The sequence below is a fragment of the Taudactylus pleione genome, unplaced genomic scaffold (genome assembly GCF_031769625.1).
Source record: "Taudactylus pleione unplaced genomic scaffold, aTauple2 ptg000687l, whole genome shotgun sequence".
In the NCBI taxonomy this organism is placed as follows: domain Eukaryota; kingdom Metazoa; phylum Chordata; class Amphibia; order Anura; family Myobatrachidae; genus Taudactylus; species Taudactylus pleione.
In genome coordinates this window covers 2,601,489-2,626,951 of record NW_028285089.1, presented here as the reverse complement: position 1 = coordinate 2,626,951, position 25,463 = coordinate 2,601,489, and the positions used below count along the sequence as shown (strand labels likewise).

The 25,463-nt window shown below is 40.9% G+C and overlaps 1 protein-coding gene across 8 annotated transcripts in view; it reads right to left on the bottom strand.

The window, feature by feature from the left end:
* Window positions 1-8,027: 8,027 nt before the first annotated feature.
* NF1 (neurofibromin 1) overlaps window positions 8,028-25,463 on the bottom strand; it is a 297,405-nt gene continuing 279,969 nt past the window's right edge. For all 8 annotated transcript variants that reach the window (XM_088456127.1, XM_088456122.1, XM_088456124.1 and 5 more), the window contains one exon: window positions 8,028-12,654. In XM_088456127.1, coding sequence (XP_088312253.1) covers window positions 12,512-12,654 — 143 coding nt within the window. In that variant the 3' untranslated portion in view covers window positions 8,028-12,511. The remainder of the gene's footprint in view (window positions 12,655-25,463) is intronic.

Below are 25,463 nucleotides of genomic sequence, written 5' to 3'. Positions count from 1 at the left end.
TTTCTGCTACATAAAGTATGTAGTAGACACTACTTCAGGTCTTATTTAATGTTTAAAATGTTCCCACTGCATTTTCCCCTGCTGTTATAGTGAAGAATGAATGCACAAAGACGAGCTTGGAGACAATCAAAGGCACTTCTGCATCACTGGTATTATTGTAGTTGGCAGCATGAGTTGGAACTTGCCTGCAAAAACCTGAAGGACACACATTCACTGTAAGGCCTATCAAGGGGTTGTTTATAGTTAGGCATAGTTTGCTGAAATAGGTTTAATTTTGTCAGGATTCATAAGGTCACACCAACATGTTTAGAATGTTGATAAAATGTCCCTGGTGGTCTAGTAGTGACATGCCTGGTGGGGGGGATTCAGCTTAGGACGGAATTGCAAAGCTGTACACAGGCAGCTTTGCAATGCCGTCCTTGCTAATATGCAAATGCTGCAAGTGGTGTTTGACACCCCCCTGATGCATTTGCGATCCCAGCACTGCGACCACCATCACGCCCATTGGTCGTGAAGGAGGATGGCGCCAGGGCGACAGCCAGCTGAGTAAGCTCAGGCTTACTCAGACTGGCCGGCTTGCGAAGCCAGGAAACTGCTTCCATGTACGCAGCCCCTGGCCTTGCCACTCCCGGAAAGCGGGGCAGACACGTCCCCGTTTCTGGGAACTCCAGCTGTCCTCACCCCTTAAATGCCTCTGCCTGTCAATCAGAGGCATACAAAGTGCTGCGTGCGATCACACAGGACCGGTCGTATGCACGCAGATTCCTGAAAATCGGGAGTCTGCGGCATTACACATATGTGCAATACTGAATCAGCCCCTATGTACTCAAAGTAGATTCTGCATTAGATTGTCTAATCACAACTACACTAAGTCAAGGATATAGGTCACCTTAAAGATTCCATGGCTGGAAAGATGGAGAAATACTTTAGAAATGATATATGTTTCTATAGGAACAATGATTCATTTAAGCATGATTATGGATTCAGTCTACAGATTAATAAAAAATTGGCTACATTTTCTGTATACTGATACTTATGAGAAAGGGGTGATCGTATTGGGGTGATCTACAGACCACCAGGTCAGGAAGAGGAACTGGACAATAAACTACTGCACTACTCCTTTTAATGCCACTAAAATGGCATTAAAAGGAGATGTTATAATCATGGGAGATTTTAATCTACCAGATATAAACTGGGAGGTGTCTGTGGCAAGTTCCACTAGAAGTAGGGACATCCTGAATTCATTGCAGGGAGCCTCTCTCCAGCAATTGGTGAGGGAGCCCACTCGGAAAGACGCAATATCAGACTTAATACTTACAAATGGAGACAGAATATCTGATGTGAAAGTGGGTGAAAGCCGGGGATCCAGTGATCATCAAGCAGTATGGTTCCAAATAAAGACAGATACTGACTCACCCCATACAAAAACAAAGGTGTTAGATTTTAGGAAGGCTGATTTTGCAGGGATGGGAAGATGTTTAAGCAAATCTTTGGCAGAGTGGAGGAACTTGAAAGGCGTGCAGGAGAGGTGGGAAAATGTAAAAAGTGCAATATTAAAGGCAACAGACTTTTGTATCAAAAGGATTAGGAAAACCACAAGGAAAAGGAAGCCAGTGTTTTTTGGGAAAGAGGTAGCAAGTATTGTGAAAGCAAAAAAGATGGCCTTTAGGAAATACAAGCAGACGCAAAATAATGAAGACAAAGAGGAGTATCTTGTAAAGCAGAAGGAGGCTAAGAAAGTAATCAGATGTGCAAAGGCAAAAAGCTGAGGAGAAAATGGCACAGTCAGTGGGTAAAGGGAGCAAAACTTTTTTTTAAAGTATATAAGCGAAAGGAGAAAAACAAAAGGTGGAATAAAAAGACTAAAGACAGAAAGAGGGAGTCTTGTTGAGGGAGACAATGTAATAGCTGATCATCTTAATTATTTTTGTTCAGTATTCACTACTGAGAGGGGGAAAGTGGCCACAGTTAAGTTGCAGGTGTAATCAGAAAAGTGAGGTAGGAACAAGCACATTTACAGTGGAGAAGATCCTATCAGAACTCTCAAAACTGAAAGTGGATAAATCAATGGGGCCAGATGGGATACATCCAAGGATACTAAAAGAGAATTATTCAACCAGTCACTAGCTACTGGAGTAATTCCAGAGGACTGGAAAAGAGCAAATGTTGTCTCACTGCACAAAATTGGAAGCAAGGAAGCGGCAAGCAACTACCGACCAGTGAGCCTTACCATCAGTAGTAGGGAAATTGATGGAAACACTCTTAAAAGAAAGAGTCGTAGATTATCTCAAATCCAACAATTTGCAGGATCCCAAACAGCATGCATTTACTAGGGGGAGATCATGTCAAACTAATCTTACTGACTTTTTTGGCCGGGTGACTAAGGAAATAGATAAAGGGGAGGGGCATAGATATAGCGTATCTAGACTTTAGTAAGGCTTTTGACACTGTTCCACATTGCAGACTGCAGGATAGGAAACAGAGTTGTAGTAAACGGAGTGCAGTCTCAAGAGGGAAATGTTACCAGTGGAGTACCTCAGGGATATGTACTTGGACCAGTGCTTTTTAATATCTTTATTTGTGACAATGCAAATGGTATTGAATGGAAACTATGCCTATGCCTTTTTGCAGATGACACAAAGGTATGCAACAGGGTATACACACCAGGAGTAAAATAAATGCCAAAAAATGCAAGATCATGCACTTGGGTCTCAAAAATCCAAAGGCTAAATATAGTATTAATGGCACTATACTGGAAACTAAAGGACACAAAGAGCTTAAAGGGGTGCTGGTAACACCATTAACAGAATTATTCAACCAGTCACTAGCTACTGGAGTAATTCCAGAGGACTGGAAAAGAGCAAATGTTGTCCCACTGCACAAAAGTGGAAGCAAGGAAGCGGCAAGCAACTACCGACCAGTGAGCCTTACCATCAGTAGTAGGGAAATTGATGGAAACACTCTTAAAAGAAAGAGTCGTAGATTATCTCAAATCCAACAATTTGCAGGATCCCAAACAGCATGCATTTACTGGGAACATTGAGGCTTGCAGCTAAAGGTACATCTTCAGTGGTGGCTATGATAGCCCTATGGCTGTGGGCATGGACAGCAAATTAGCAGCGTAAAAATAGTAACTTCATTAAAAGCACCCTCTCGCGTAGTAATTAAATGTTTATTTAGTCGAAAGAATATTGTGCGTTCAAACAGATAATGATAAATTGCTTATCTGTAATAGCTTTTAGGAAGGAGTTTTTCTAAGCCTTCTTAAAAAGAATAAAAACCATTATTATATATTGGTGCAAATACAAGGTGATAAAGAAACTATGAATTAGCATACCACAAACACTGGAAGGTCTACAGAAAGGCTTTGCCCTTAGTACATTGAAAGTACTAGTATCAGCACTGAGCGTATACTTGGATACAAGAATTAAGGATCTAATAACGAGATTTAAAACAGCCAAAAGAATTGGCCACTACATAAAATGTTTTGTGGAACCATGGGTTCACAATCTTGTAATAGAAGTTTTAACAAAATCATTTTGCAGTAATACATAAAATCTCTCAGATGGATCTCACACAATTATATTCTTGGTGGCATTCATATCTTCCAAGAGCTGGAGAATTTCAGGGGTGTGGTACAAGGAATCATTTTGGAATGTTCTCAAAGTAGTGCTGCTTACAAATTCTGTTCTCTTGAATAACCAGCCAGGAGCTACTTAGGGTGGTTTATCCAAAGCAGCTGGAAATAATGGACTGTCACTCTCCAACAAGAACTGAAATGTGTGGAAGACGGGATGTAGTCGGCATCCCAGAGTGCAGGATGCCAACTGTCTTAATACCGGCGCTGAAATCCCGACACCAGGGTAGGGTAGCGTTATCTAGTGGGGTTAGGCACTAGGGGGAGGGTTAAGATTAGGGTGCGGGAAGGTTAGGTATAGGCACTAGGGGAGTAGGTTAGGTTTAGGCATCGGGGAGTGGGTGTTAGGTTTAGGCACCGAGGAGGGTGGGTTAGGGTAGGGTATAGAAAAGTACTCACCGTTCTATGGGTGTTGGGACCCTGGCTGTTGCGATGCCGCTGTCGGTTTTCTGAACAGAGGCATACCGACAGCCGGGATATCATACTCAACCCCCTGTATGCCTTAGTGGTTTGTTTTTATACGTTAGCTATTAAATTTAAAATTTATTCTATCTGCATGTTGTTTAGATTGCTAAAGACTATTGGAACCTCAATAAGACAATGTTTTCCACGGGTTGGGTATGATTTGATATGCATAAACACAATCATATAAATATAATTAAAAAATGAAACTAAGGCATAGCCCTGGACTAAAATTATCAGGGAGCTCACAATGGACATAAGTATCTGTGAAATAGATAATAGATTTAAGACAAAGCATAGTCCAAATGAACACAGATTCTTGGCGTTTTAAAGTTTATATCTTTGTTTTTATATGTTAGCTATTAACTGTACAATTTATTCTATCTGCATGTTGTTTACATTGTCCTATTGAGGTTCCAATAGTCATTAGTACTGTTTTCCACACATTTCATGGCTTACAAATACTGCTTTCTTGCCCATTACACAACCTCCAATAAATTATGCTTGGGCCTGTGTCCAGAGCCAGTATAGAAGGAAGAAAAACTGCATATATTGGATCTTGTTAGATCAATTTATCTCTGTAGAACAAGGGATATAAAAAAAATAAAGCATATCATTGTCATTCCTGAAGGTCCATGTCTAAAGCAAAGTGGATTAGAGAAGGCTTATAAGAGGAATGGCCGTGAGCTGCCAGAGATATTGAGGACACACTCCTGGACAGCATTGGTGACCTCCTGTGTGGACAATGACAGGCTTTAGCAGATTATCTTTGCAAAGCAACAGCATGGTCTTCACATCATACATTTCTTTTTAAACATTACTTCAGAAGATCATTAAATATATTTTTGTGCATGCAGTGATATATTCTTGTTGGTCAGTGCCATACACCTTTCAGTGTTATACTGGGTATGCACATGGCTGCGTCTGGTGGCACAGACTCTGGCATATGTTGTCCAGCTGTGTAACGTTGCTAATTATATTTATTCAAAAATCTTGTTTTGTCTTGAAAATTGTAAAATAAATACCAGGCACACCTAAGTAGTAGAGCCAAAGACAACACGTTTCTGCTTAGGAAGCAGACTGTCCCCTCTGGATTCAACGCTGCTCATAATTCTACATTTTAAATTTTCAGTTTCTATGGAGGTAATTCAATTACAGGTGTACACAATGTGTCAGTCCAGAGTGGCACATCGCATCCATCCACATCATGGCACCCCATAGAAGTGGGCAAGAAAACTTGCAAGGTCCACAACCGGTTGACAAGTGTGCAGCAAAGCATAGCGGCGATGCTCAGCATCAGATCACCTGTAATTGAATTGGCCCCTATGTATTGAATCTCTAATGCTTTCATCAATGTTGTTTTCAAATTGTATTTACAGTATTTGATCAGTGTCAGACTGGGATCAAAAGGGCACAAGAAAGAGTGGTTCACTGGAGAGTGGTATTGAATCAACATAGCTGGAGTGGCCAGCATGCAGAGGACTTGGCTCCTCAGGCAATGTGGCCCACCATGGTACTGGGCATTCTACAGCTAATTTGGAATGTAAAGTATACATCGAGGCAAAATAAGAATAATGAGAGTTATGCTAGCCAATAAATTCTGACAATTGCTGTATCATAATTTTAAAGTAATATTTTTATGGCGTGTGTTGATATAATGTATATATTTAGTGTTCGTGCTTAGAGGGCCGTACTTGAGTTGGTGCTGTACTAGGCATTGAGCATTTATATTATTTTGCCTACACATTGCTGCAGTAGATGTTAAATACAGACCTACTCTTCTATCTTCCCATGCCTTGGAGACTGCACATTAATAGCATTCTGTGTACACACAAAAATAGTTAATAATTTAAAGCATTCACATGCACTTTAAATAAACACTGTTACATTGGCAACATACATGGCTGGATGAATGACTTATGTTTCAATTTTGTTGGGGTCATGATTTTTTTTCATGTTTGTATTTACTTAATTATACATAAGTACACAGTGATTGCTGCTGTATAAATACATTTGCATTCAGTAAGTTTGCCAGGACACGACTGTATTTCAGTACATCAAGCAGACTGTCACAAGTAGTTTAGACTAGTTCAAAATGCTTATATGAAATCTATGTTAATATAATTTGAAATACATCTTGCATATCCTAACATAATAAGAATGTTGTGTCTGTTTGTTCCAAGTTGGCGCAAAAACGACTGAACCGAGGTTTTATGAAAACTTCTAGAAATAAACTGCACTTTGTTTCATCTTAATCCATCAAGATAAAGCTGAGCAATAAAAACATTTATTGGCATAATCAATGCAAGAGATAGGTGTGGCACCATGTGCGTGGCCTGTAAGGGGTGGGGGGAGAGGTGCTTTGGGCCTTGTTCACTTGAATAGGAGAGGTTACATAGTCTGTGCACAGGACACACAGTGACACTGGTGTGAGTGGTGGGTGAATAGGATAGGCTACAGAGCAGTCTGTGCACAGGGCACACAGTGACATTGGTGTGAGTGGTGGGTGAATAGGATAGGCTACATAGTCTGTGCACAGGGCACACAGTGACATTGGTGTGAGTGGTGGGTGAATAGACTAGGCTACAGAGCAGTCTGTGCACAGGGCACACAGTGACATTGGTATGAGTGGTGGGTGAATAGGATAGGCTACAGAGCAGTCTGTGCACAGGGCACACAGTGACATTGGTATGAGTGGTGGGTGAATAGGATAGGCTACAGAGCAGTCTGTGCACAGGGCACACAGTGACATTGGTGTGAGTGGCGGGTGAATAGGATAGGCTACAGAGCAATCTGTGCACAGGACACACAGTGACATTGGTGTGAGAGGTGGGTGAATAGGATAGGCTACAGAGCAGTCTGAGCACAGGGCACACAGTGACATTGGTGTGAGTGATGGGTGAATAGGATAGGCTACAGAGCAATCTGTGCACAGGGCACACAGTGACATTGGTGTGAGTGGTGGGTGAATAGGATAGGCTACAGAGCAGTCTGTGCACAGGGCACACAGTGACATTGGTGTGAGTGGTGGATGAATAGGATAGGCTACAGAGCAGTATGTGCACAGGACACAGTGACATTGGTGTGAGTGGTGGGTGAATAGGATAGGCTACAGAGCAGTCTGTGCACAGGACACAGTGACATTGTTGTGAGTGGTGGATGAATAGGATAGGCTACAGAGCAGTATGTGCACAGGACACAATGACATTGGTGTGAGTGGTGGGTGAATAGGATAGGCTACAGAGCAGTCTGTGCACAGGGCACACAGTGACATTGGTGTGAGTGGTGGGTGAATAGGATAGGCTACAGAGCAGTGTGCACAGGGCACACAGTGACATTGGTGTGAGTGGTGGATGAATAGGATAGGCTACAGAGCAGTCTGTGCACAGGACACAGTGACATTGGTGTGAGTGGTGGGTCAATAGGATAGGCTACAGAGCAGTCTGTGCACAGGGCACACAGTGACATTGGTATGAGTGGTGGGTGAAGGTGCTGTTACCACCAGTCTATATAGCACTTCTTTCACGTGAGCCACTCCCGCAACAGGGACCCTATGCAAAGCAATATAACACCTCACATAAAAAATGGTGGTTTCATCGTGGGTGAAGCCACAGGCTATAGCTAGTTCTACATAAGAATAAAAATCTACAATAAACACTACATTTGCTTGCTGATGTGGCTTTTGATAGCATTTGGTTAAAGTTTGAGAGGAGGTGGAGGTAATCACCTACTCCTATCTAGCTTGCCACCATTACTGAAGTGAAATACTGTGTGATTAGACATAGCAAGTTCACTTATTTTGTTGCAATGAACATGAAAAGTATTAAATTAACATTACAGGTACAAAAAGTGAGTATATGTTAAGTGTGCTGGTTGCTGTAAAAGGGCTAGTAATAATAGTAAAAAAGAACCCATAAACACAAAAAAGCAGGTTGAATTTACATTTTACTTCAAAAAAGGGGATGTACATACATAAGGGAACATTGGGGAAGAACAGTTATGATAAATCATATCTGATAATTGTATCTAGGTGCCAGTTTGGCTGGCGGTGGCAGTTTTATTCCTGCTGGCATACACTTGCTTACAATATTAACAGGATAGTGAGTAAAGTAACATTTGAAATCTTATGGCCTGAAAAGAAATAATACATCATACACAGTGAGAGTTTGTAGTACACAGCATACTTTTTTTTCTTCATTTAAATGACATACTCAACAGCAGGAAGGAGAGAAGTTAACAATTACTAACACTAGAATAATCAAATTTTGTATGTTATACATGTACAGCAACTAACTGCTTTACAAAAAAGCAAAATAATACAATATATTGTCACATGTATTTACAGTGTAGTAAATATACTTTTCTGTCAAATTTTACACAAAAAATATTTACAGATGAATGTACTGCATTAAAAAAGTAATGTTGCTAACACTTAAAAGTGACTTTTTGTGGCAAAGTCGGTTGCATAACATTGGACAAGACATGCTTAAGAGGAGGGAAAAAAACTGCCCAAAACTTAATGTTAAAACCATATAGACTGCCCATATCCACAATAGGAAATTATTCAGGTTCACAAACAAATATATTTTGAGGCAATATGCTCATCAGAGATTCAAGCAACTGTAGATGTCTAAGAAAGTGTTGGAGTTACTAATATAGGGCATAAGTGCAATAACCCACAGCTACCAATAAGAATACATTTGATTGGTCCAGTACAAGCAGATAAATGAAAGCAAATTGGTTTGCAATGCTGCACTCTTTCACCTGGTCACTAAAGAGGAGATAAAACATTTTTTGCATCTTTCAAAATCAAGTTTAAATACTACTACTAAAACAAAACTCATTACACTGTAGTCCTTTAATACCGCATTAGTGTGTACCTAAAATGTGCAAATAACCCTTTTCGTAAAAACAAAACTAAAAATAAATTTTTAACAGACGGTCTACACAAGTAGAATACGGACATTGGTATTACTTGTAATCCATGGAATTGATGTTGAAGTGAATAAAATGTTAGAAACCATATTAGTCCAACTGTAGTATTTGGGGAACATGTTGTTTTCGAATTGTACTCAGACTGTGTTCCGAGAAAAGTTATTTAAAAAATGGTGTATGGCACTTAAGGAAGGTGGTGCGCTTGTCTTAATATAAAAAGGATGATAATAATAATCAAAACTAGCACATGGCTTTCAGTATTTTAAATGTAACTCATGTTATATGGTTTAATAAATAAAATAATACATAGTGCTTGGTTTCCAAGATATTTTTTTTTCCAACACCGAAAAGATGACAGTTCAAAGGGGATGTAGTCTGCATCCCATTGGTCAGAATCCCGACCGCTGACATCCCGATGGTGAGTATTAGGGTTTGGTTTAGGGTTAGGTTAGACTGCGGGACAAGGTGGGTTAGAGGGATGGTTATACTTACCAAATTCTGTCGGGATACCGCTGTCGATATTTTGACCGCCGGGATCCCGTACCCACCCGTTCAAAGCATATGGAAACATCTACCAAAATTAAGATGAAATATATTTCTAATAATTTTTCATGAAATTATCAGTTTATGAGGCAAACACAAATAGATTTACTTCTGTAGTGTTGGACATTATTATTGTGTTTTTAATTTTTTTTAATGTGTCCAATATACACCACTAGATTTGTCTTACTGGTAGCAGGCAGATTAAGCAGTCATTTTTTTTCAGTTTGAATTAAAGATGTTCCATAAATGAAAAGAGTCAGCTAGAGACAAGTAGTGCATGCTGGGATTTAAAATTCAAAAGCAGCTGGAGAGCAACAGATTGCCAAAGACAGTCCCATAATGTACATACACTAAAGGGAACATGAATCAGAAGATTTCAAGTAAATATGCCTTGTAGAACAGTCATGTCAAACCACATACAGGGGGAAAATAGGTGGTACTGGGATTATTATGTATTGAAAACTACAGTAACTTTAAAAGGACAGATGAAATTAGGGAACACAGTATATGCAAAAACTGCAGATTTTAGATATTATAAATCTCTGATGTGCATATTGAATTATCTCATGTTATATTAGTCCATTCTATTACTTAATACAATTACTATAAAATGACTTCTATCCATGACGACAGGTAAGCAAGCACACATACATTCATGTGAATATGAGTGTATTGTGCAGGTAACCTCATTAACATCTGCTACTGTAAAATAGTTAAACATAAGTACACTGGGATTTTGGCAGACTATTTGCATAATAGGTTTATGTCCACAGTTTTTTCCAGGACTGTAAACAAAGGAAACAAAATCATAATGTCAGAAAACAATATAGAACATTTTTTTATTTACATCTGTGAATTACCATATTTAATGTGATTAAATGCAGATTATGTGCTATATTAAATCCCAACACTTATTTGTACCATTATTTGTTTAGCTGTGGAGTTTGATTTACTGAAATACACTTAAAATCACTCTATAGGTTTATTACATAGAATTATATTTTGTATTTTATTTTAAAGCCATTCTTGGTTTTTAGCCCAAGATCTAAGTTGTTGAATAGCATCTAAGTGTTAATTTATATATATGTTAAGCAGTAAATATATTTAAGCCCTAAAAACAAGCACCTATGTGTCTTTCCCTTTTGCTCATTTTAGTCAAAAAGGATGGTTTTCCTCTGAGTTAAGAATGTACTGGAGCAATCGCCTAACTATGTTTACAGCAGAAAAGCTGAAGTCATAGCGTTGTAGTCTCTGCTTTGTTGTGGTGGCACGTCATATAATGGACCATATGAAATGATTAGGCAGTCACATAATACTTCATGCTAATCCAGACTTAAATCTTTCACAGTGATAGAACATGCGTTCACTTTAACTTGTATGACCTCTGTACAAAGTCTATTAAGTTAAATAAAATACACTCTAAAGCCATTTTCTGAACGTCCTGATCAACTTTAAAAGGAAATACCTTTCACTGTGGGAAAAAAATCAAAATATCAAACACAAATAACTAAACAAGATTTTTTTTTTGTTTTTGTTTTTTTTAGAAAGCCAGCATTGGTACTAAGGATAAGGGATCTGAAATGTTATACTTACTATGTACACAGGAAAGATCAAGATTTTGACAGGCTTCTGCCTATGAAGATTTACAAATAACTTTAGACCTTTTAACATGTGACTACTCCTTCAAAAAGTTGAAGTGCACCACGTGATTCATGATGCAGCTCATCTCAGCCCACACCTGGAGGACCATGTCAGTTTAAAAGTACCATTTCATTCTTTGGCCCCATCAAGGCCAAGTTTTTTATGTTTCCATTTTTAACATTGCACAGAAAAGTTCACCACCCTAGTGGGTGAATGTCATTTATTTTTTCATTCCAAATTATGCCCCAACCTTATTGAGAGCATTTCTCTTTAACAAAGATAATGCCCGAAGTGCAAGAAAACTTTTAACACATCTCTGGAAGGGTTAAGGAAACGATTGCCTAGCAGAAAGGAGTTAAAGCCCTTTTACTACTCAGATGCAACCAATGCATTTACCACAAATTTTACCTTGAAAACTACACAGTTTTTTTGTCAAATTAATACACACATATTTACATAAAAACACTTCAAAATAACCGATTTCAGAATACATTCTGCCTTTCATAAATAGTGCATTTTAAGGACAGAACTCACTCACTGGTGCATTTAAGATGAAAGTAATGCTGCAATACCATAACAGCGTAAGCAACAAAGTTTGGAATATATATATTTTTTATAGGAATAAAAATATAATTACTTTTAGAAATTTATTGCAAGTACCCAAAAATCGAATTGGTATAGTGGCCCATTTCACATACTGATTCATATTTGCTTAAACAAAGTACCATAACAATAAAATTTTTATTCTGATCAGGAAATAGCTTCTAAGCAAACAGGTAAAAAAAATTCCACAGCTAAAAGTGTTTTAAAGGATAGAATTTAAATAAGATTGTTTTCCCACCAAAGCCACTGAAAAGGATTAGCCTTAACATTTTGTTAAATGCAAAACAAAACACAAATAGTAATAAAAAAGACAAGGCAAAAAAGGACTTGAAAAAATGCCAAAGTTTAAACAGTTAATGCAGTAAAGGCAGGGCCACCATTATCATAATTACAAAATCCTTCATTCTGAATTTCACAAGTTGTCGATATGCTTGTGACCATGGTTCCCTTAAACAATGGAAATAATAGGAAAAGGAAAAAGTAAAGGACTAAGGAAACCAAAGAGTGCTGAGTTCAAGCAATGCTTTCAATATGTTGATCTTCTGGCGACATGGCTGACTGCATGGGAACGTTAAGAAAATTAAGTGCAGCATCATTTTGTGCGCGGTGCCACTGGTGAGCCAACCGCTTAGGTAAGTCTGTTTTAGAAAAGGAACTGTAAAATAAATAAAAAGGAGAATTAAAAAATCTTCACACAATCTTTTTGATGCTGTGACGTTTGAAGCTGCCAGCACTTCTCTGCTTTTGCACTTGGCTCGCTGAACCATGGCGCGTTCTACCGCTGTTTGAGTGTCCGGTGGTTGGTGAGAGTTCAACATTTTCCTTGTCAATCCCTGATGTAGAAAACCAAGACAGGGAAAACTACGTTAATATTCCATCTGTGGTATTTAATGGTTATGCAAACATGTACCATGTCAACATTTTCTTAAATGTACTAGAGCAGTGGTTCTCAAACTTGGTCCTCGGGACCCCACACAGTTCGCGTTTTCCAGGTCACCCAGCAGGTGCACAGGTGTATTTCATTACTCACCGACACATTTAAAAAGATCCACAGGTGGATATAATTATTTTACTTGAGATTCTGTGAGGATATGGAAAACATGCACTGTTTGGGGTCCTGAAGACAGAGTTTGAGAACCTGTGCACTAGAGTAATGATATGCTCATAATTCATTAATTATAAGAAATAAAAAAACAACACAAACCTAATTTTATTTTTGATTAATATCTTTGGATGGCATTCATAAACAAAAGATTGAAACAAAATGTATATTTTCATTATATTATATATATAAAAAAATTAAATAATGAAACAAAACTCTGGCGAACTACCAAATTATTTCTTGTGAAGCAAAAGAGAAAATAAGAGTTATGGTACACTTACCTTTGTTGACTCTCTTTCTTCGAGGTCCATAGGGTCCACAGGGATACCATTGGGAAAATGTGGCTGGAGTGATCCAGGCACCAAAGAGTTAAACTTTCAGCTCCCAGGATGCCTCAGATCCTCTTCCACATATACCCCGCCCCTGGCCACAGGCATTCAGTTTTATAAACAAGCCCAAGGCAGGAGAAGGAAAGAGGAGAAGGAAGAACCATGTACACCAGAAACACTCTCACACAAGATGAGGGAAACCGTGACCGAAAGAAAAATTACCCAATGCAGCCAGGTTTGTCAGGGTTGGGTACCCTATGGACCTCGAAGAAAGAGTTAACAAAAGGTAAGTCTACCATAACTCTGATTTTATTCTTCAGGGTCAATACGGATCCACAGGGGATGTCCTAAAGCAGTTCCTCTAAGGGGGGGAAGCTCCTGAGCAGAAAGGAGAACCCGCCGCCCAAAGGAAGCATCCTGAGAGGGAAAGGTGTAGAACCTAAGAAAAGTGTGGACAGAAGACCACTTGGCTGCCTTGCACAATTGTTCAGCAGAGGCACTACGTTGAAACGCCTAAGATGGTCCACAGATTGGGTAGAATGTGCTGTCGCCGTGTTTGGAACAGGGAGATCAGCCTGCATGTAAACCTGAGAGATAGTCATACGCAACCATCGAGCCAGAGTTTATTAGTTGGCCAGCCTTGTTTGTGAAAACCATATAACACAAAAAGAGCATCCGATTTTCTAATAGAGTTTGTACGATCCACATCCAGAGAGGCTTCACCTACAGAAAGGTCTGTAGACTGAAAAGCTGGAACCACAATCTCTTCATTTGCATGAAAACAGGACACTATCTATGGAAGGTAACCCACCCGAGTACGAAGGACCACTCTATTCTGTTGAAAAAGCAAAAAGGGGGAGCGACAAGAGAGCGCTGCCAAATCAGAGAGACTGCGTGCAGAAGAGATAGCGAGGAGAAAGAGTCAACCATTTCAAATCTAATGAGTTAAGAGGTTCAAATGGGGGAACGTGCAGCCCCTTGAGAACCAAGGACAAATCCTACGGTGCCACCGGTGGGACAAAGGGTGGCTAAACTCGGAGAACACACTGTATAAAAGTTCTAACATCCGGCAAAGAAGCAAGCCTTCGCTGGAACCAAACTGAACACAGAAACCTGTACTCCCAGGGTGGCCAGGCAGAGACCGAGGTCTAACCCAGCCTTGAGAAAATAAAGTAACCGGGAAACCCTAAAATCCTTAAGGTCATACTCTCTGTGGGAAAACCATTGACTAAAAGAATGCCAAACAGAGGAAGGCTTTCGTGCCCAAAGCATCGTATGAATTATAGAACTCGAGAAACTTTAGCTCTAAAGATGGAAGACTCAAGGGCCACGCTGTCAAAGACCGACTAGGTAAGTCCGGATGCAGGCAGGGACCCTGCGCTAACAGATCCGGCAATAGAGGAAGAGGAAACAGAGTCTATGGATAGATTCCATATGTCGGTGAACTAATAGCACCTGGGCCAAGCAGGAGCTACCAGTATTACTGTGCCACCTTCCTACTTGAATTTCCTGAGGACCCTTGGGAGGAGAGAAATCAGAGGAAGAGATACGTCAACTTGAAGCCAACCTCACTGCCAGCGTGTCCACAAAGGCAGATGAGGGATCTCGGGTACCTGGACCCGTACCTTGAGACCTTGTGGTTGTGACGTGAGGCCATGAGGTCTACGTATGGTAGGTCCCATTTGTTTACCAGTAGTTGAAAAATCCCTGGGTGGAGAGCCCACTCTCCTGCATGTAAGACCTGACGACTTAGGAAGTCCGCTTCCCAGTTGAGGACTCCTGGGATGAATATTGCAGAGATAGCCGGAAGATGACGTTCTGCGCAGATCAGAATGTTTGTCACTTCCCTCATGGCTGCATGACTTCACATGCCTCCCTGATGATTGAAATAGGCTACTGTGGCCGTGTTGTCAGACTGGACTTGGACCGACCTGCCTTGGAGTAGGTCCTGTGCCATGATGAGCGCTTTGTATACTGCGCGAAGCTCCAGGATGTTTATGGGCAGGTGACTTTCTGGATTTGTCCATCTTCCCTGAAATGTATGATGACCTGTCACCGCCCCCCATTCGCGAAGACTGGCGTCCAGGATGAGGGGCACCCAATTTGGAATCCAGAATGGGCGACCCTTGTCCAGATGAGCCTTCTGTAGCCACCACAAGAAAGAGAGAGAGACGAACCTCCAGAGTGAGAAGGATCCTCTATGACCGTATTAGATGATACTGCCCGTTCCACCGGGAGAGAATCAATTGTTGCAGGGGCCTGGAGTGGAACTGAGCAGATTCCACAATGTCGAAGGTGGATACCATTGACCACAGGACCTGCATCGCTGATAGAATGGATTACCCTTCACTTGCACAGCAAATTGCATACTTGTAATAATAGGGCCAAAATCTTGTCCTCTAACAGAAACACCCTTTGTGCCTGAGAATCCAGAAGTGCCCCCAGATGTACCATCCGCTGTATTGGAGAAAGAGAGGATTTCTTCCAATTGATGATCCAGCCGTGCGTCTGTAGACAGGCAATGGTCAGTTGGAGATGGTGCTGTAGAACAGCTGGAGACTGTGCAAATATCAGAAGGACGTCCAGGTATGGGAGTATTCTGATTCCCTGACGTCTGAGGTAGGCTGTCATTACCACCATCATTTTGGTGAAGACCTGAGGGGTTGTTGATAGACCAAAGAGCAGTGCCTGAAATTGGTAATGTTGTTGTAGGACAGCAAACTGTACAAATTGTTGATGGGATGGCGTAATAGGCACAAGCACATACGCATCCTGAATGTCCAGGGAAGCCATAAAATCCCCAGGTTCCATCTGCAAAATAATTGATCGAAGAGTCTTCATATGGAACTTGGGTACACAGATAAACTTGTTGAGGGTTTTAAGATTAGAATGGGGCGATGAGACCCATTTGGTTTCTGATCCAAAAATAGATTGGAGTAATAACCCCTTCCTTGTTGAACCACAGGAACCGGGATTATCACCCCTGCCCACAGCAGGGAGTAAATGGCTTCCTGGAGGGCCGAGGCCTTGATAGTATCTGATGGGGGGAGTTGTACAGAAAAACTTCTGGGGAGGATGCCTCCAGAAAGTGAGGGCATAACCCTGAAAGACTACTTCTCGGACCCAGGCGTCTGTTGTAGTTTGATGCCAGTTTTCCGCAAATTGAAGAAGTCGGCCTCCCATCCTGGGATCCCCCAGGAAGAGACCCGCCCCCTCAGGAAGAGGGTTTGTCATCCGGTTTAGAAGCTGGACGTCTGGCCAGTCAGGACTTAGTTTGCTGCTTGGTGGTCTGGCGAGAACTAGACTGTCTTGAGGAAGACTGTCCTTTTGCTCTTCCCTGAGGGCGTAAGGACCGAAAAGACGACTGCCTAGACTTTAATGTAGCTGTTGATTGCAGACCTGCAGATTTTTGGGCTGCCAGAGTAGCCACTATCTTATTCAATTCTGCTCCAAAAAGTATGTTTCACATAAAAAGGTAAGTATTCCAGAGCCTTCTTGGACCCCGTATCTATTTCCAGGAGCTTAACCAAAGGGCTCTACGAGCAACAACTGAAGCTGCCGATGCTTTAGAAGCCAGGAGCCCAGCATCTATTGCAGCTTCTCCCAAATAGGAGGCCGCTTCCCGTATGTGGGAGATATGTCAGTCAGCTGCTCTCTAGCAGCATTCGTTAAGAGTATCTACCAATGCCCCCGTAGAATCTTCAACGGCCTTGGATACCCAAGCCGTGGCCATAGCTGGTCGAGTAACAGCTCCAGACAATGAACACAACGATTTAAGACATGTTTCAAGTTTTCTATCTGTAGTATCTTTAAGGGAAGCTGCTGACGGTATAAGCAACGTAGCACTCCTGACTAAAAGTGTCACATGAGCATCCGCAGTAGGAGGGACTTCTAGTGCATTCAGTAGGTGGGAAAGGCTACAAAGATGATAATCTTTTTGTAACATGGAACCGTTTATACAGGTTACTCCATGCTTCTTTCATAAGTTCAAGGAGCTGCTCAGACTTCAGAAACTCAGCTTTTACCACCTTCTGGTGTTTAAACACTGCAGCCTTAGGTCTAGGAGCTGGCTCATCATCCTGTATATTTAGGATTGATCTGACCACCCTCACCAAAGAAGGGACATCCACTGTAGAAGGAAGGTCCTCCTCTCCTGAGATAGACCCTGGAGAAGAACCCGGCGCACTCCGATGATGCTTCTGAATCTACATTCTGGGCAGACTGATAAAATTATATCCTCCGCTTAGACGCTTTAGCGACTACCAGTCTGTTCACCCGCAACACCTGTTGAAATGCAGCAGCTGACTGAGCCATATTCTGACTTGAGTGGGCATAAATATCCATCCAGTAAGGATGTACAGTGGGGACAAACTTAGCAGGCTGGAACTGCTGTGGGTATCCCATTAAGGGAGGCAGCTTGGGAGTAGCCAAATGGTTCACTAGCTGCGTCATAACCTGAGACAAAAGGGACACCCAAGATGGCTCCTATACAGGGGCTGGTAGACTGGACTGGTGAGGTGGATCTTTATAACAAACAGCACACAAACCATCCTGTATAACGTATTGAGGGGACAATCCCACCAAACAATTTTTACATGAAACCAGCACCGGGGCATCAGTTTCCCGTTTACCCTTATTTTTAGATGTAATAAATAAGTGCAAATGTGACTGCCTAGTACAATTTGAAAAAAAAAATTTAAAATATTCCCCACACACCTGTAGCAAAGGGTTGAGGAGAAATAGTGGTGATGGTTATACCTGACATTACTGCCTTTATTTTCTGTACTAACACAGCAGAACTAGCAAAAAGTCAAATACAATACATATAAAGCCATGGCCAAAAGTTCAGAATGACACAAGTATTGGTTTTCTCAAAGTCTGCTACTTCAGTTTTTATGATGGCAATTTGCATATACTCCAGAATGTCATGAAGAGTGATCAGATGAATTGCAATTAATTGCAAAGTCCCTTTTTGCCATGACAATTAACTTAAAGCAAAAAAAAACACAACACATTTCCACTGCATTTCAGCCCTGCCACAAATGGACCAGCTGACATCATGTCAGTGATTCTCACCTTAACACAGGTGAGTGTTGACCAGGACAAGGCTGGAGATCACTCTGTCATGCTGATTTAGTTAGAACAGCAGACTGGAAGCTTTAAAAAGGATGTGGAGCTTGAAATCATTGTTATTTCTCTGTTAACCATGGTTACCTGGAAGGAAACACGTTCAGTCATCATTGCTTTGCACAAAAAGGGTTCACAGGCAAGGATATTGATGCTAGTAAGATTACATCAATCATTTAAGGGATCATCAAGAACTTCAAGGAGAGAGGTTCAATAGTTGTGAAGAAGGCTTCAGGGCACCCAAGAAGGTCCAGTAAGCGTCAGTACCATCTCCTAAAGTTGATTCAGCTGCGGGATCGGGGCACCACCAGTGCAGAGCTTCCTCAGGAATGGCAGCAGGCAATTGTGAGAGCAGCTTCACGCACAGTGAGGCAAAGACTTTTTGAAGTTGGCCTGGTGTCAAGAAGGGCAGCAGAGAAGCCACCTCTCACCAGGAAAATCATCAGGGACTGACTGATATTCTGCAAAAGGTACAGGGATTGGACTGCTGAGGACTGGGGTAAAGCTATTTTCTCCTATGAATCCCCTTTCAGATTGTTAGGGGCATCTGGAAAAACGCTTGCCCGGAGAAGGAAAGGTGAGCGCTACCATCAGTCCAGTGTCATGCCAACAGTAAAGCATCCTGAGACCATTCATGTGTGGGGTTGCTTCTCAGCCAAGGGAGTGGGCTCACTCACAATTTGCCTAAGAACACAGCCATGAATAAAGAATGGTATCAAAACATCTTCCAAGAGCAACTTCTCCCAACCATCAAAGGAAAGTTTGGGGATGAACAATGCCTTTTCCAGCATGCTAGTTATCACTTTTGCCATGGCAAGGTGCTCAAAGTGGCTCGGGGAACAAAACATCAAAATTTTGGGCCCATGGCCAGGAAACTCCCCAGACCTTCATCCCATAGAAAACTTGTGGTCAATCCTCAAGAGGCGGGTTGACAACCAAAAACCCACAAATTCTGACAGACTCCAAGCATTGACTAGGCAAGAATGAGCGGCCATCAGTCAGTATGTGACCCAGAAGTTGATTGACAGCATGCCAGGGCGAATTGCAGAGGTCTTGAAAAAGAAGGGTCAACACTGCAAATATTGACCCTCTGCTTAAACTGAATGTAATTGTCAATAAAAGCCTTTGACACTTATGAAATGCTTGTAATTTTACTTCAGTATACCATAGTAACATCTGACAAAAAGGTCAAAAACACTGAAGCAGCAAACTTTGTGAAAACCAATACTTGTGTCATTCTCAAAACTTTTGGCCATGGCTGTACAATATACTTGCAATGGGCCCTGAATCAACTACTCAAAACACAAGGCTTGATAGGATTTCGAGCACTGTATAACCTGCCTCTGGGGAGAGGTATACAGGGAGACTAAACCCAAACCTCCTGAGACCAGCAGCTTCAGCACAACAATGATAGTGGTCGCTGTGAGAATGATATACAGAGGACGGTAGGAGGAGCAACCCAGATGCGGGAAAACCTCAGCTAGATTGGCGTCTGGGCTGGGGGAGGGGCTGCCGGGGAAAGCCTATCTCCCCTATGCAGTATTAACCCCCGGGTGCGCTGGCCTTGTAAGATGGCCGCCGCCACTGTCCCCGACGCCAGACTGAATTGGCTCGTGGTCTAGGGGGGGAGCAGATGCACCTTCGCCCCACTACAGCAACCTCCGGCAGGTTTCCAACCGCCGGAGGTAAAGACTGCCATGTGGTTCCCCGCGAGCGGGTAACTACCTTGTCTGTGTCCCCTTGCTTCCGGCTGCAGTCCCGCTTCCCAGCACTGCCGCTAGCCAATCTCCGCTGGTGCCCGGCAAAATCGCCAGTCCGGTTACTGGTGTTGCAGCGACGTCGGAGGTAGATAGAGCAGCAGCACAAGTGTCCTCTAGGACACCTGGCGCTGCTTGCTCTAAAGTAAAAATAAATAAAACATTAAATAAAAAGCTGCAGTCCCCCTGTTATAATGGTGCTGCACCAAATTCAAAACTGCATGCCTGTGGCAGGGTATATGTGGAGGAGGACCTGAGGCAGTGTTGGCTAACCTTGACACTCCAGCTGTTGTGGAACTATATATCCCAGCATGCCCTGCCACAGTTTTAGCATGCCCTTATAGCAAAACTGTAGCAGTGCATGCTGGGTTATGTAGTTCCATAACAGCTGGAGTGTCAAAGTTAGCCAACACTGACCTGAGGCATCCTGTGAGCTGAAAGCTTAACTGTTTGGTGCCTGGATCACTACAACCACATTTTCCCTATGGTATCCCTGTGGATCCCTATGGACCCTGAAGAAGAAAAAGGAAGAGAATAAAGTGGGTAGCAAAAAGAAATACCTAAAGAACTTCTAGGTTAAAAGATATACAAATTAGCAGAATTGTGATCTCTTCAAGCTAACGCGGGAACACCTTCTTCCTGTCTTTGCCCCACTGAACCTCTCTCTCTCTCCAAACCAGAACTATTCTATCAAGCATTATCATATAAATTAATCATAACAGAATACAACAGCATTGAGGGTGAACTAGACAGGATGGGTGTCAGGCAGAGAGGTTGCAGACACAACCAGGTTTACACATATAATCTATAGCAAAGAGCTACAACTGGCATTTTCTTTTTCTATTGAACAAGAGAGGACATATATTATCTTATTTAAGTATACAATTAAACATCAAAACAAAAAATACATCAATTGTTGCACAGAAAGGCTCTGTTGCTATTCGCATAGTGAGTGTATTTTCTGTCTTGTCACCCAGGGCATTTTTATTTCATTACAGGTCTGTATACATTTAAAAAATAAAATAATGTTAAACTAGAAAGGGAAGTTATAATGAGTGTGTTCCCAAGATGTTATTAATAATGATATCATATATAGATTACTAGCTGTAATGCCAGGATTTGCCTGCCTCTTATTTCTCCTCATCCCCCCCACACACACTCCTCCTCATCCCCCATCTATCTCTGCCCTGACACTTTCTCCACATCCTTCTTTCCTCCCCCTAAAAAAAAAAAAAAGTCTTCCTCGCCCACACTCACTCTCTCTCATCGCAGGGGTCAGAGTTCACCCCATCTGTCAATACAGTGCAACATGATGACAATTTCTATCAGCAGTAGATTTTATTATATCGATTTAAAGCTGGATGTTTCATTCATGTAGTAAACGGTAATAAAGTACAACTTTTCATTGTTTCATCAGTGACCAAACTCAACACTGATCTAATCATAATCTAGTTATAGAAATATCTAGCAGGTAATTTTTATTTACAGCGAAGTACTGTACAATATGACATGCATTAAGCTTTATGCTGTCATATGTCTTACCATTCTAAACCATGACATACACAATTGTTCACATACTGAATCACCTAACATCTATGTAATAATTCCTGAAGGTCCTTCCCGTCTCATCAATGCGCGCTTAGTGGAAGACTGCGTGAGCTACAATGAGTCCTTCTGTGAGGGAGATGGGACATACTTAGAGGAGAGCCGGGAGAGGGGCAGGATGTAGCATAGAGGGCATGGAAAGCCAAGTGGAGTGTGGCCTCAGTAGAGGGCGGGCCTTGTGCGTGCTTTGGACGGTGGGACTGAGGTGATCCGGATCCCGTTCTACTAGAGCTTAAATAACAAACTTGTAAAAAGAGAGCAGAGGGTCAGCACTAGTCAAGTTGCAATGCATTTGTAATAAAGACCACTTTTAAAAACTATATTATTTCAAATTAATTTTTAGGGTATGTTATTAAAGTGAAGAATTGCCAATAAGTAATCTATGACTTTTAGTGCCACACAAACATTAGACATGTAACCTAATACAATAACCCCATAACCTGACTAGGACCTTCACGGTTACCAATGAAGAACACCACTAACCCCTACCACCATGATACCCAGACACAGCAATCCCATGTGATGAGATCTTACAAGTATGATCTCAAAAACAACTGTAACACAGAGTATGGCAGACAGAATTATAGTAAGTCAGCAAAACCTCCTCTCTGTGCATGCTTAATAAATCAAGTTTAAAAGATTTAGAATTTTCTTTATTCTCATTAAATGAAAATACGTGATCTAAAAAGATTGTTTGATTAAAAGTCATATTATTGTTGTGAGTGTACTTTTACTTTCCTGGCTTCACTGTCTGGAGCCCTGTCAGACTAACTGGAAATCAAAGTAAAAAGGTAAAAAGCATACACCATCAGCTATCCATAAAAGGGGCTACAACTACCCAATTAGGTGCTGTATTGTTCTATTCTGTTGTGTCAAGCTCCAGGCTGCTCAAAGACTTTCCAGATGGGGATACTTGGAGTGAAAGACTTATGGACAGCACCTTAAACCTTTCTAATATAAATAATTTCGTATGATTTTTTTTCTTCCTAAATGGATGTGGCCAAGCAAAAGGCCAGCAAATAGTAGTCAGATAATTTGTTACTTGTTTCAAAGGGAAAAGTAAATAACTAGCCAATGCATTGGAAGCAGGACACCTATGTCTGATATACTTGCTTATAAAACAGTCCCCAGCATCCTAACCAAGGACTACAGTGTTTAGGATTTTTAAATAGGTCTATTATTAACCATTATTTGTTTCTAAAATTATCTTGAAAATGGAAGTTCTCAATCGGTAATTTAAAAGAGGAGATATAGTACTAGGAAAAGTTATATATAAAAGAGCAGACTAGATGGTCAAAGGGCAGGCTAGATTGGTCAAGTGGTTCTTGTCTGCCATCAAATTCTGTTTCTATACAGTAAGTAATCTGTGCACGCACAATTTGAGACAATCACCTGGGTGAACACTGAGTTTGTAAGAAGTGTTCTATTATCTATTTATGTTTAAACTATTTTACTGCTACTTTAAATGGTCAAAATAGTTTATATCAATAATACTATATCTCATATCTAGTCACTGTACTACACTCCTGCAATACTTAAACAACAATACTCAGAAGGATGAAAAAAAAGTGTATACATATCCCATTGGGGAGGAACACAATGGTATAAATAACTACCCCGAAAAAATCCTAAAGAAATTCATGCATTACGATGATGTGGGCAAGCAATTTATGTTCAGAATTAAAGCTCTCATAGGAATTTTCAGTAGCATTCCATACCTGTTTTTGCATAGAACATGCAATTACATAGCAGCTATCCCCATTTAAAAAAAAAAAAAAAACACACCACCAGGTGTCATGCCTATTGGCATATACATAATAGCATTTAGCAGCATTCCAAAACAAATTTGACAAGATACATGATGTGATGTTGTATTGGTACAGAACGCACAATGCTAAATTTTAAGACCATTGCCAACTTTCACCCATGAACCGTAATATAAAATAAGGTATGCATTTGCATAATATATATATATATATATATATATATATATATATATATACACACACATATATATATATATATATATATATACATACACATACATATATATATACATAGATGATGTACTGTTTAGCATTACTGCTGCACAGCACTGAGGTTAATACCCACCAAGGCCCTAACTGTGTGCAGTTTGTATATTCTCCCTTTGCTTCTTTGCTTCTATGGGTTTTTCTCCGGCTACTCCGGTTTCCTCCCACATACCGAAAATATACTGGCAGGTTAATTGGCTCCCAACAAAAAATTAACCCTAGTGTGTGTGTGCGCGCATGTGCAAGGGAATTGTAAGCTCCACCAGGGCAGGGACTGATGTTATTTGGCAAATAGCTGTAAAGCACTGCAAAATATGTGTACACTATATATATGTAAATTATTGGATAGAGATATATGATATATATTATATATATATATATATATATATATATATAAATACACACACACACAGTATGTGTGCGCATTACTCAGCTAAAATAATAATGTACTAGTACTTAGGGCCAAATTCAATTTGGAGCGAAATTTCGTCATTGACGTCATTTCGCCAGGCGGAAAGTCAATGCAATGTAATAGGCGAAAAAGTTTCGCCTATGAATAACAGGCGGAAAAAAGGGCAGAATTGCAGTTTTGGGGTGCAATGTTGCGGGAACCCCCGTGCAGTCTTCAGACAGTCCCACAAAGGTAAACTGCGTCAACATTTTAAAAAAAAAAGACTTACGGGGATACGTGGGGACGCGCGCAATACTTTTCTGCCTGCAAAACAGGCGAAGTAGGCGGAAAGTCCGAGAGGCAAAAAAGTATGGCGGGTCCGATTCAAATTGAATACGTGCCTCAGTCTTTCCTGCATGATTATCTGACCAATTCCTTTGTGAATGGCTTACACTCTTATTTTCTTATTTACGTTTCACTAGGGGTGAGCACCTATTTCCTTGTTTTCTTTGCCTCAGCAACATGTGTAAGCAATTTTGTGAGAATGGTGCTCAAACAAGTCATTTGTACTTTTGCAGGAATAGAACCAATCTGCAGACAATCAGTCTTAAATTGTAATTACAAAATAAGTTAGTGCAGTAAACTACAATGAAACAAGTCTCTGAATTCATAAACATGTAAAAATAAACAACTTTCAATATATATCAATATAAAAAAAACAAATGTTTTATGGAGCTGAATTCAAATGTACATATAACAGTGTCCAAATAAATCAGTGTCCAAAAATCTCTTACGTGTCTAGGGTGCTTACTGTATAAAGCTGCAGCTATCCTTGTTATTAGATCTCCTCACACGCGATCCAAATAAATACATATGGTATAGAACCTCAGAGAAAGAGGATTTTAAGGCGTATAGAGAAATTCAATAGAGAAAATTGAATAAAATTGAAGATTAAGTGGTTCAGAATAAGTAAAAAAAAAAATTTGTGATAAACAAGATTATACTAACAATACAGTTATGCAGGCCATGCATGGTGCGATATGCACCATGTATGATGACGGCTGATCCGATGCCCGACATATCGGGCAGTCCCCACACACGGAGCGAAGTGGTGGCCGACCGCCCGATATGCCGGCACCCTCCTCCCTCACAGCTTAACATGGGGTCGTACATCGCATCCCTCAGCTCGAGTGAATTTTCCGTAAGATCTGGGGATGCGATGTACGACCCCACGGCACAGCACGGTAATCATGCCCATACACACGGTACAATATAGCAGCTATATCGTGCCAATCCGT